Source organism: Dermacentor andersoni, chromosome 4, assembly GCF_023375885.2.
Source record: "Dermacentor andersoni chromosome 4, qqDerAnde1_hic_scaffold, whole genome shotgun sequence".
In the NCBI taxonomy this organism is placed as follows: Eukaryota; Metazoa; Arthropoda; class Arachnida; order Ixodida; family Ixodidae; genus Dermacentor; species Dermacentor andersoni.
Genome location: NC_092817.1, coordinates 45,698,157 through 45,710,223, shown reverse-complemented (window position 1 = coordinate 45,710,223; position 12,067 = coordinate 45,698,157). Strand labels below are relative to the sequence as shown.

The 12,067-nt window shown below is 47.6% G+C and overlaps 1 protein-coding gene across 1 annotated transcript in view; it reads right to left on the bottom strand.

Annotated features, from left to right (window-relative positions):
• The window catches only part of LOC126537046 (relaxin receptor 2-like), a 171,340-nt gene extending 159,622 nt beyond the window's left edge, over positions 1-11,718 (bottom strand). The window contains exon 1 of the mRNA XM_050184158.3: positions 11,093-11,718. Coding sequence (XP_050040115.1) covers positions 11,093-11,195 — 103 coding nt within the window. The 5' untranslated portion in view covers positions 11,196-11,718. The remainder of the gene's footprint in view (positions 1-11,092) is intronic.
• Positions 11,719-12,067: the final 349 nt, after the last annotated feature.

Here is a 12,067-nt window from a genome sequence, read left to right as displayed (position 1 = left end):
CAGTCATCTCACAGGCGTTTGTGCAAGGCTGCTACTGCGTATCATATCGCCTCTGCTATGTGTTGCGCGCAAGCGCGAAAAATTTTGCGCCGCGTATTCTATCTACTATCTTATCAAAATGAACGCAGAGTAAAAAACGGTGAGTTAACCTACAAGTTTGTTCTGGCCACTGACAAAGCCACGCAGGAATTATTTTGCTCTAGAATCTAGAACCGTGTAATGTGGACAGCGTTACCAGTGGTTATTTCGAAGGATTGTTCGTTTTCCAATATTGGATAACTGAATGAATGTAGTTGCAACACGCAATATGTTGTTTATATAAAGTGAAGGAGCAAGCTGTCACAATAATGATCCCCGGTTAGATCAAACGTGGAGCCAATATTTTTTTTCTTTCTTCATACATGCCTATGAGCGTTTTGTGGAAGACGTGACATATAACTCATATGCACTTACTTCTTGCGCACAACTTCTCCTACGCTGTTTCTCCATTTACTGTTACATACGACTAAAAACACAGCGACAAATCCGCCTAAAAGGAGGCCGATGGTTTCCTTTGTTGCCCTTACATGACGTCGCGGTTAATCCCCTTGCACCTACTAGCACGACATCGCAGGGAGATGGTAGAGCTAAAGGGATTAACCAGGAATTAACCGGATTACCCGCGACGTCATAATAATTGCTCGGCATAATTGCTCGAAGGGCTTCCTCCGAGGGGTACTTGGCACTGCACTCTTCTGTTGTACCCGACTACGCGGCTGCGCGAATACGCTACTAGAATGCTCTGCACAATTATCACGCGGAGCACTTTCTACCATTTTCGAGATAGTTATTGGTCTTCCAGACGTCTTTCAGCGCGGATGATAGCGACAGGAACTTTGATCTTTGCTGACCACCGATTTCAGTTTATTTTGAAAGAGCCAAGTCGCCCCAATAAGTTCGTCTTCCCGCAGGTAAGCGCCCCTTTTTTTGCCTACATATTGTCACCGCTTCGTAAGGTACGGCGACACACTCAAAATGTGGTGTTCGCATACATTCAGGCCAAACAAAGAGAATGTATGACTGAGTCAACAAAAAGCACGTGCGTTTGTAGACGACTTGATTGAAGTCGGGCACGAAAGTTGCAGAAATAAAGTCAGCTCGAACATGCGCTACTTAGGATAGCGAAAAACTAACGAAGCCACGTACGGCCAGTGGCAGCATATGAGGTTAGTGATCAGCGAGGAATCACTCGCTTACCTCACAGAGCCGGGGTTGAAATCAGCTCGGCTGATTCTTTGAAGCCGTACCTTCCACCGCGCCGCGTCTCGCTTGCCAGATGGAATCCGGAAGCTTCACTTGCCGTCAGTTTCACGTGTGCTGCACCCGAAGGCACAGCAACACGGCATCGCGAACGCGGAACCACACTAGAAAAGCACATAGAAGGCGTGAAACGTGTCGCCTACGTACGCTGCTTGCTATGTTTAGCGCCGCGATGTCGGCGGAAGCAAAAAAGAAAGCAAGAAAAAAAAAAGCACGTGAGAGCACGTGACGGCGTTCGGCCAATGAGAGGGCCTAGCGTCGAGGGAAAGCTCAGGGGAAGAGGACGGCGGCTATCTTCAAAAGCTGGCGCTACTTCTATTTCATTTAGGGGTTTTAATCGCCATCACTCGCATCCTCCTGTCTGCCCCTTCGCCTTTCACCTGGCCAGAGTGACGGAGTAGAGGTCTTTACCTGAGGTCGCCTTTTCTGTCATTCCTTAAATATCTTCCCTCTCTCTTTGAAAACTTCGTGCCGATCTTAGAGGAATAAATAGCGCCAAACTGCTGCTGTATAAAAGCAAGAGCACTCTAACTGAATGGTAGCTTTACAAATTACGGAAACTGCGATAATATTACAATTCTATTTTAAACGGACTATTTCTAAGAATGATGAATGCCTATTGTTTCGGTGACGTCATGATGACAAGGTACCACTGCTCTTGCGCTTCGCGCTCATTTCTATACTTTCCAGTTCCTACTGCTACTGCGGATAGCCTTGATGACTTGAGTTGGCAGAGGAGGTAGCAGGTCAGTTTAGTGCTCATGCATGTTCATGTATTGCGGGACGCCTGGAGGGTGCAGGGTGTTTCAAATAGTAAAACTCTTGCTTGGGCTAGTTGGTTCATGCTTTAATGAGTAAAGGCAAGGCGCAAAAGAGTAAAGTAAAGGCAGGCGCCGGTCCTGTAGTTTGGGTTTCAAAGAGAAAGGTCAGTTAGATTGTGAGTGATCGTTGCGTAAAGAACAGCGAAAGAAACAGGACAAGAGAGAGGGCGCTGACAAAGGAGACGGACGCAGCGCTGCATTTATGTTCTTCGTCAGTGTCCTTTGCGTCCATGCCCTTTCTCTTGTCCTACTTTAGCACGTTTTTTACAACATACAGAATATTATACATTCGCCGCTATGGCAGTGACAGTTAATACGTTGTGGCAATGAAAAGAACATGAATGTTTTGCTCCTGCCTGTACCACGAGCTATAGTATAGCAAGCTTGAGCCAATTATGTATTAAAATATTAAGGAACGTAATCCAACAAAATAAAAGGGGGGCGGAGGAGGGGAGGGGGGTACGTATTAAATGCAGGAGTTTATTTCAAAAATAATCTTACTTTATTTATTTACCCTAGGGGCCCAGTGAAGGCCTTCATTATATATATATATATATATATATATATATATATATATATATATATATATATATATATATATATATATATATATATATATATATATATATATATTATACATACATACAATGACTGACCTGCAGATTAAACAAACTAATGATATAATGCACTATAACTCTATCACTGCGAAAACTAAATTCACACTCCTACCCTCTTTGTGATTTCTTGTGTGACCGTGGGGTCGCCCACGTGGCCGCCCCCATCCCTCTCCCATGTGTAGGGTAGCAAACCGGTTCAGCTAAACTAGTTAACCTCCCTTCTTTTCCTTCTCCACTTTTTCCTTCCTTCCTTCCTTCCTTCCTTGTGTGACCGTGAGTGTTGCTGGCTAACATTTCTAGGACATGGCGCACAGACATACTCGTACATACTCAATAAAGTACACGAGCTGACAGCCGCCGTGATAGCTAGCTTAATCAGTATAAAACATAGAATAAATCATGCGCGGGTTATGGGTACGGCTCCCACAGGCGACAAGTTGCCGTTTTCCATTTGCACATCATTATTTCTACATTCCAGTTAAATAAGGCACGCACCTTCCCCCAATTAAGGTATCTTTTGTCCCTCGTTCATCTGGATATCTCTCATTCGTCTGCCTTATTGTAAAAAGGACATTTTGCTGTTGTCATGCAGTCAGTGGGATTAGACAGCCCATGCGCAATGACACTCGAAAAACATAATGAAAAGAAAAGAAAAATTTGAGTCCATTAGGATCGGCTGAGTGCAATGCAATCCGGAGTGGTCACCACCCCCCTCTCACCTCCTCCCTCTTCCCCAATGTCACGTAGAATAATAAACACTCGTTGTCCCCAAGATTTCCTCAAGATGCTAAATATAGTGAGGTTAGTCATGCAATCAGGCGCTTTACTGAATGTTTTATGCGACGTATAACAGAGCGATGCATAGTTTATCAATAAATGAACAGTTGATTTGGGCCCGTGGACAACAACTGCTCTTCAAAAACGTCCACTTGTAGCGCTAAAGAAATATTTTGGAGGCCAGTCATGCTGTTGACTAGTATTATGGAGTAGGAAATAACGTGTTGTTTCTTCGCTGTCCGAATGCCGTTGTATGTTGTATCGTTCTTCTTTTCTTTTATTGAAGCAATAAGATGGGCCATTATTTCTGCCTTGTGACTTTGTTTATTGCACTTCTGTTAAGACATTTGAATATGTGTTCCTGCAAATGTGCTTCCTGCATTTTGACAGCGCCGTTACTTAAGTCAGGGGTTCCCAAACTTTCCGGCTTTAGAGAATCCCCCTCCCCCCTACTTTTAACTCGACAGCGTTAAGAGTCCCGTGTCGCAAAAAGTTCGGCGTCGGACGTCGCTCCGGCAAAAAGTATATCGAACCACGCATACCCAAGCACGCAGGTCCTCCATGTGGCTCAAGAAAATTACTGAACTACTTGAACTTCTCAAGGTAAAATACGGTGAAAAAGCGTAAAGTACAGCTCAAACACAATCCACAGACATGATAGCGTCGGACTGTAGTTTGAATATACGAGAAAACATAATTGTGTTACGGTTAGACTCAAAGACAAACCCCTTTTTACGCGATAGCGTTTTCCAGCTGCCGTTCGAGGTCTGTCAGTAGGAGTGGCGCGGCCACCTCGGTTCCTTGCGCATCATGAAAAAAAAAAAAAAAAAAAAAAAAGCACGAAGCTCGCCTTCGTGCAAAGCGTTCGCCGCCACCGTTTCCCAGTGAACATTGCGGTTACGTACGCTGCAGTTGCTGGGAAGCTTGAGAAGCACTCAGGGATAATTGAATTCTATCACGTTCCGCTCTTAAAGGCGAAGCTTAGGCGTCCCTCCAAACTTTATGTCCACCGATGTGTTTACCACGATCTCGAAACGATTGTTGCGATTAATCGATTGAACCGCTTAGAAGTAAGCACAAAAGAAGTGCAATATTTATCGAATCATTTGAGCCGAGCACCAATCCACCCAAAAGGGAAAGGGGCACCGACTTCGTTCTGGCTGCTCGCGGAACCCTAAAATGCCGTTCGCGGAAACCAATTTGGGAACCCCTGACTTATGTTATTACCAGCCCATATAAATCTAACCTAATAAGTGCCGCGTTCATCGATGCAACAATTGATTATTTTTCTGTTCATGTATAACATTTCATCAGTCCACTTATTATTTCATCGTTCGTTCCCCGAGTAGCACATATTTCTATCGAATGTTTCATGGTGAAAGATGTGTCACCGGTGCACCAGGCCTCGCTCCACACGGGCAAGCAGGTCAGCGCAGCAGCTCCCGGGTAACAGAAAGTCTGTGCTCTTTCAGATGTGATGCCACGTGTAGAAGGCGTGTAGCTCAATGAGTCACGGATACCGCTTAGCGCTATACCAGGCATATTTAGTTTAGCGCACACAACGGCTTTGTGCACGTGAGCCCGTTGCCTATCAAGAGTGCGCATGCGTAGAACGTAATCTCAACCTCAGGCTTTGCGTGCGGGATTTGCGGGCTTTTCTCGCGAGAAACTGTTGGCGACGACCAGCGTCGGAGCGTTTACGTTGGCGAAGGGAGCTGTGACGGTGAAACCATAATTTAGTCAATATTCTGCAATGCTGCACTAGATGGCGCTGAAAAACACGCTAAATCAATCAGCTACAAATGAAGTGGTGCAGGGTGATATGGGCTGGACTAGTTTTGAAGTAAGCGAAGCTCGCAGTAAAATTGATTAGGAAGAACGACTGGGGAATACGGAAGAAAGTAAATGGGCTGGGAGTGTGTTGAGGTATCTGCATAGGAAAAAGATTCATTAACAGTGGAGGAAAAGAACTAGGAAGCTTACTAGCAAGTATGCGGCATGTAGGGTGGGCAATACAGCAACAAAGAACGTCAAGCGCAATGTTAGGGAGGCTGAAATAATCTCATGGGTGGCGGCAATGGAAAAGAAACCTGCCATGAGTAACTACTTAAGAGGAAAAAAACGAAATCAGGAAAGAAACAATTTATTATAACTCAAAGGGAAGCTTATTACTTTTGGAAGCGAGATCAGGATGCCTTCGAAAGCGTGCCTACAAAGCGAGATATAAGAAGGGAGAAGAAGCATGTGCTTGCTACGGTAAAGCTAGGGAAACGATTGCGCATGTTTTATTAGAATGCGAAGACGTCTGCCCAGCAGTCGATTTAGGCACCACTGGCCTCCTTGAAGCCCTTGAGTTCAGCGAGAGCAGTGGAAAGTAAACATGTCCACAAGAGAGATAAGTAAGAGGCGATTGGAAGATTGGTGGAAGAAAAGCAGGGAAGCGACAAAAAACGGAGACGTACAAAAGCAAATTTCGCAATAGGGGATCAGAAAGTTTGGTTGTGGGAGTTCATAGTGTTCTTCTTTTCTCTTTTTTTTTTCTTTTTTAACCTAGGTAGGACATTAGGCAGTATAATAGAAAGAGCTTGGTGGCACAACCCACCGCCCCGTTCCAAAGGGGTCGCTCATACCATCCATCTATCCAATCAATGCAAAATTTTCATAGGGCTGTCCGCCTCGCGACGTCTGAGGAAGAACTTACCTACATACGCAGCGCGCGCGTGTCGCGTACGCAACACGTGTGGACTCTAAACTAAAACCGTCTATTTTCGAAGCATGTATTCCGGACACTGCCACCGCGCATGATGTCACGGTACAAATCGCTCAAGCCTTTCATATCTACTCGCCGTAAGGCAGACACGATGTTGTCATTTCGAGGAGCAGCATTTGGTTTGGTATTTAGAAAATTATCAATCCTAAGCCCTAGAGATTATCAACGCTGGTTTACGTCAAGCTAGCGCTCTTTTTTTCTTTTTTTTTTTTAGTGCAGGGAAATGTACTGAAAGTCAACTAAAGTTGAATTTTTCTCACCTAAAGATTACCTCGTACGAAGGACCCTTAAGCTTGCTCGAATAGTATCACACAAGTCACTAAGGATGTGCGGTCTCACTCGCTGCAAGCGTAGGTAGAGAGCACTTGATTGCCGTCCTTGAATGTATTGACAGGATACTCATCGCATAAGGGAGTTGTCTTGTTGGGCATTACGGCATATTAAAGTTAAAGCAGTGAAAGTATCCCCGAAAGTGGTCGACTGAGAGTACGGCCCCAAAAATGAGCTGACAGAAAACGTTCTTTAATTCACTTGGGATACATGTATAAGGCAAATCTGGCGACAAAAGTATAGGTCAAGACTCCGGAAAGGAGAATACGACGCCGATTAAAAGCTTATTGTTCGCGTTGTTACAAGTGTGTAATTGTAGCTCCCGTGTATGTTCTCGTTCTAAGATTTCTTTTTCTTTATATATGTGTATACGGCAATAGGACAGAGGGAGAGAGAGAGGCCCGGGAGGTTAACCAACACTGAGCCCGATTGGATGTCCTGTCATGGGAGAAGGGGAGAAAAAGGTTAAAGGAAGGTGAAAGAGTGGAGAGTTTATGTGCACTGGAATAGCCGACATAACGAAAATTCTCAGCGATGTGTCACACACGGTAGCTCAGTCCTGTTGCCTTCAGGAAAAGCAGCAGGCCTTTCTGAAGCTATGATATGCCCGATAGAGATCTCGTCTAACAAGAAATATCTTCCGTCCAGGTGGCTTAGAGTGGCGCGGCGTGCAAGCGTTTCACTTTCGAAGGACTGGTCGTAGCACAAAAAGAGTATACTGCAGTGTCTTCGCGCAGGTTTCATCTAATCCGCGGCGTCCGCACTTTGATTGTGTCGACATGCAAAAATTCTCGTGTACTTATATTTATGTGCACATTATAAAACGGTAGGCATAGTAAAAAAAAACAATCCGGAGTTCCCCGCTGCACCGTGCCTCGTAATCTCCGTGGTTTTCGCTCGTAAAACCCCCAGAATTGCAGTCTCTTCGCCATCACAGCACTGCCTTCGGCGCTTGTAGTGATGCATGAATATCCCTATAAGTGCGACTGCTACTAAGTACTCGTAAGTAGGCAAGATCGGCCAGTTCCAATGGACCGATCAATAACATTTCCTGCAGCCATGTACTCAGCAGCACATAGCAATAGTCCTATGACGCGTCTCGTTCCCTGGAAGCGACCGGGCTTGGCGCTCCAGGGACCGCTCGCCGTCGGCGACTCGGAGCCGCCAACGGTGACCGATGGGGTACGGGAGCCGGCTTGGGGATGTGTTGCAAGTGCGGAGAAGTAGGAAAGGCAAGAGAGCGAAAAAAGAAGTCTTTCCTCGCCATTTCTGAATTTGCCTATTCTTGCACGTCTCCGTAAGCTGCTGACACTCCTTTCTTTCTCGACTGCCTTGTTTTTTTTTGTATTGTTTTTTTCTCTCCTGCTGTTTACTCTGAACGTTTCTCGCCGACTTGGCACAACCTGCGTGCCTCACCCACTCGCGAGCGCGTGACACCTTCCAGAGACGTGACGCACTTTAACCACACACATTACTCGGGGTGGTGCCGTTCGGTCCATTTGGTTTCGTCGTCGGTGGTTTCTAAGCATGCCCCGTCTCCAGGTTGATGTTCTAAGCTCTGCGGACAGCTCAAAACATTTAAGCAGGGCCACTCAGAGGAAAACCCTGAGTGCCGACATGAACCACGTTAGCGGCACCAACTGCATTTCGCTTAATGTAAACGGTCGTAGAGCCATTTGAAACTGAAGCGAATTGAAATAGAAGAAGGCGTGGCGCTGGGTTCGAGGCTCGAAGCAAGGTGCACGAGGCTCCAGGCACAAATACTAAATCTACCGCCGATAAAAAAAAAGAAAGATCAGACAACGCTGTAACGTATAGGTTGTTCTAGAGCTCAAACCATGATCTTTGCGTTTAATTCATACAGCGATATTGACATATCGGTATTGTTAGAAGCATGTCGTGCCAGTCACCCTGCGGCGAATGCAGTTTCACTACGGCTGGCCAAGCGACGACGATGTCTTTCTCGCTCACTTCTACATCCTAGCGAAGACAAAGCTACTGACCAAGCTTAACACTAACTCCTTTTCGAGTTGCTGCCTCGCTGCTGCCAACAGCTCTGATGAGGGCTTACATGAACAAAGAGAAAGAAGACCGTCTCTTCCTTCTTCTTCCTATCTGACTCAGCGTATTATGCTAAAAAACGCAGAATCCATGAGAACGTCTACTCGGGAACAGCTCATCGCTTTCTTACGCTTCCTCTCTTGATGGCAAGGAAACAATGCCATGGTGACTAAACCTCTCAGCTCGCCTTCCTTACGTCATTCGCCTGAATTATGCAGAGACAATGAAAAAAAAAAAGTTTCCGCTAGAAATCCGAACACTCACTGCGCGTCCGCACGCAGCTGCCGACTGTAGTCCACCGCCTTTCCGCTATCGATTGCATTTCATGCGCGCACAGCCTGTGCAACAGGTGCGAGCGTCGTTTAATCTTTCGGAAGCGCGAACAACTGACGCGTTTGAAGCCCGGCGTGTGGCAACGAGGTGCAGAAGCCACGCGCTTGGCGCAACCCCGAACGACGATTTCCTCTCTGCCGACTTCACCACGTGTTTCGACGTCGAGGGCCCGGCGCACGCGGCAAACGCGAGGCTTCGCTGTAGGCCGTGAGCTATGTGCTTTGCCGCCGGCGTCAATGGAGCGCGGGGGGCCTCGGCGGTCCTGTTTATACGAGCGCGCTTACATATACTATATACGCCCGCCGCAGCGGTGCGTGTGCGGCGCGGCATATCAATGAGTCGCGTGGTTCTTTTGCGGGGCAACAATCGATCGCTGTCATTATCGGTCATTATGGGCGTTCCCGTACACGGCCAATAATTGTCAGGGTAACGACCAAAGCGCCCAATTATCACACGTGCGCGGAGAACGACATGCTTGGGCGGAAGAAAAACAGATGAATCAGGGTCTGGGTCGGTGGCGGGGAACGAGCGCGTTTGACAGATGCGATCGAGCCTTGTTTCTTTACGTGGCCAAGCTGTCCCCAAGAAGAAACAGTTTGCTCCACATAGCGTCGCTACCCGTTGGACCAGGAACAGGGAAACGAAAGTGACCGTGAGCTTTTCACCGCGGTGTCACGCGTGATTGTGTCCCACCACGCTCCTAGAAGTGAGTGATGACCAGAAGGTGTTCCTGTGGTCACTGCGTTTTGCTGACAGCCTGGGTCTACATCTTCAACTGCCCTTACCTCTTATGTAACTTTGGGAAGTGTGCAGTGTACTGCAAGTAATCGTAAGCGTCCGTGCGTTTGGGCTTATAAGACGCAAGATCTTTGTAAAGGCAGAAGTGCCCACTCATCACCCGAAAAGCTCATGTCTTCCTTTTAACTTTTTTTTTCATTACATTAACTACAGATGAATCTGAATGTGAGCAACGTGAACTGTTTTCTTGCAAGATAACAGTTTCCATTGAACAGTAGCTTTAAACAAGCATTCAGCACAACACTTACGAACAGAGAACTCCTCGGGACCATTTTATCCGCACATTACAACTTCGACATTTTCTTATTGAAAGAGAAATAAAATAAAGCATTTGTCACCCTGTAATGGCGATGACAACTCCTTTATACATAATAGTAATAACAGTAAAAAAAATTCAGCATAAAAAAAAGATCACAGATTTGGAAAATCTGGAGCGAAGTTAGGTACTGGGAGTAATTGAAGCCTGCATATATTCTAGACACACTGAAACACACATAAAAGAAAAGCGAAGACCAGTTGCGCCACTACTACCATTATGTTTTCTAGGTTGTATGATGCATCTCGATCCAACTATATTGATACCGCCAGGACACGAACGAGCTTGCGTGTTTCCCATCCCGGTTTTTTAGTTGCCTCATTCACCCATGCTTTTCGTGCTCTTTCTAGCACGGCCCCCACAACCAACAAGCCCAAGTCAACACAATACCAAAAAAAAAAAGGAAAGAGAAAGAACGTCGCTCAACTCAGACATCACTGAGGAAAATCTTACTACATGTTCCCTCAGGAGAATCGGACGATGGCAATCTCTTCGCTGTCCATAGCAATTAACCACAACGCGACAGCAACTCTAACGGAACCTTTTTGTTTTTTTCGTTGTTCCGTTTGCTTGATTAAGCTTCCAGCTGGCGCCATCAAATATGAAAGTGCACCTTCCTCGCCTTATCATGTTGTAAAACATTGCCAACCACTTAACAGTGAGCCAGGCAATAAGGAAAGCAAAAGGTGAGCAATCGGTCGATCATGAACGGAGATTGTAGAAATGACATTTATGGGACGTAAAGGAGACAGATGCAGATCGCAAAAGTCGACACAAATAAAGTTTCCGAAATAAAGGCTTGTTCCCAATAAGGCTTCCGTGCTGGAGCCGGAACGTTAATTTTACAAACTTTCCTGGCACGTGTCTACCATTTCATTGCCTTTACTTCGTCACGTGTCACCTATAGGTGACTGTACTCTGTTATACCAGAGTCCTGCGGTTATACTATGATTTTTCAAGAAAGACTCACCTTCATCCAAGCAACAACAGCGACAGGCGCACACGAGCACGGCGAATCCCACCAGGGCGACCGGTCGCCTGCGCTCCGGACACCGACGCGTAGTCGTGGCCATCGCGCCACCGTCGCCCGCCACAGTTCTACACCACAGTTCCGTCCAAGTTCACCGCACGAGAGTCGAACTCAGTCCAGCAGCGTTGCGTCGTTCTTTCGACGCGAGTCGAGGCCCCGAACCCGCCGTTGACTTTCAACCCGCCGCCACCAGCTCACGCTCCTCAATCACTCGTGCCACGCCACAGTTCCACGAAGAGAAAGCTCACCGAAGCACCACCGGCGGGGTTTTCGGAGGAGTGGAAAGAGAAGCGAGCACAAAAGTCAAAAGCACGGCCAAAGTTTTTGGAGGGGGTGGGGGGCGCGTTAGGGGTGGGGGGAGCCTGCTGACCGCCTGTTGCGTTCTCGGTCGGCCCCGTCTCCTCAGCCGGGTTCGGCTCGGGCCACCGGCAGCGCGCTCCGGCGCATGTCGCGGGTTCGCTGCTGCCTGCTCTTTCGCGTCGTCGTTCGTCCGTCCGGGGTTCCTCTTGCGCGCCCGGTCCGGCGGCGGGCGCAGAGGCTGCGCGCGCTGTGGCCTCGGGCCTCGGGTTCTCTCGCTCAAAAAGCCTCGCCTCCGGCGGTGGCGGCGGCGGCGTGCGCCTCGCCGCTAGCTCCGCGCACCGGCCCAGTGTTGACGTAATGGTTTCGGCGAAACGCCACCGCTGCCGCCGTCGGTGGAGGAGGAGCGGAGCGCGGGGAAAACGGGCGACCGGCAGTGGGGGAGAGCGAGCCGGCGTGGCGGCTTCTGGTCGGAGCAAAGGGGAAGGAAGTGTCAGCTGAATCTGCACACCACATCGCCAGAGTGGAGTGAGTTTGCAGAGGCCTTCCTGTCTCTTCGAATGAACTTCATCAAGGTGAAGGCGGAAGAGGTTGCCTTTTAATGAGAATGCGAAAGTT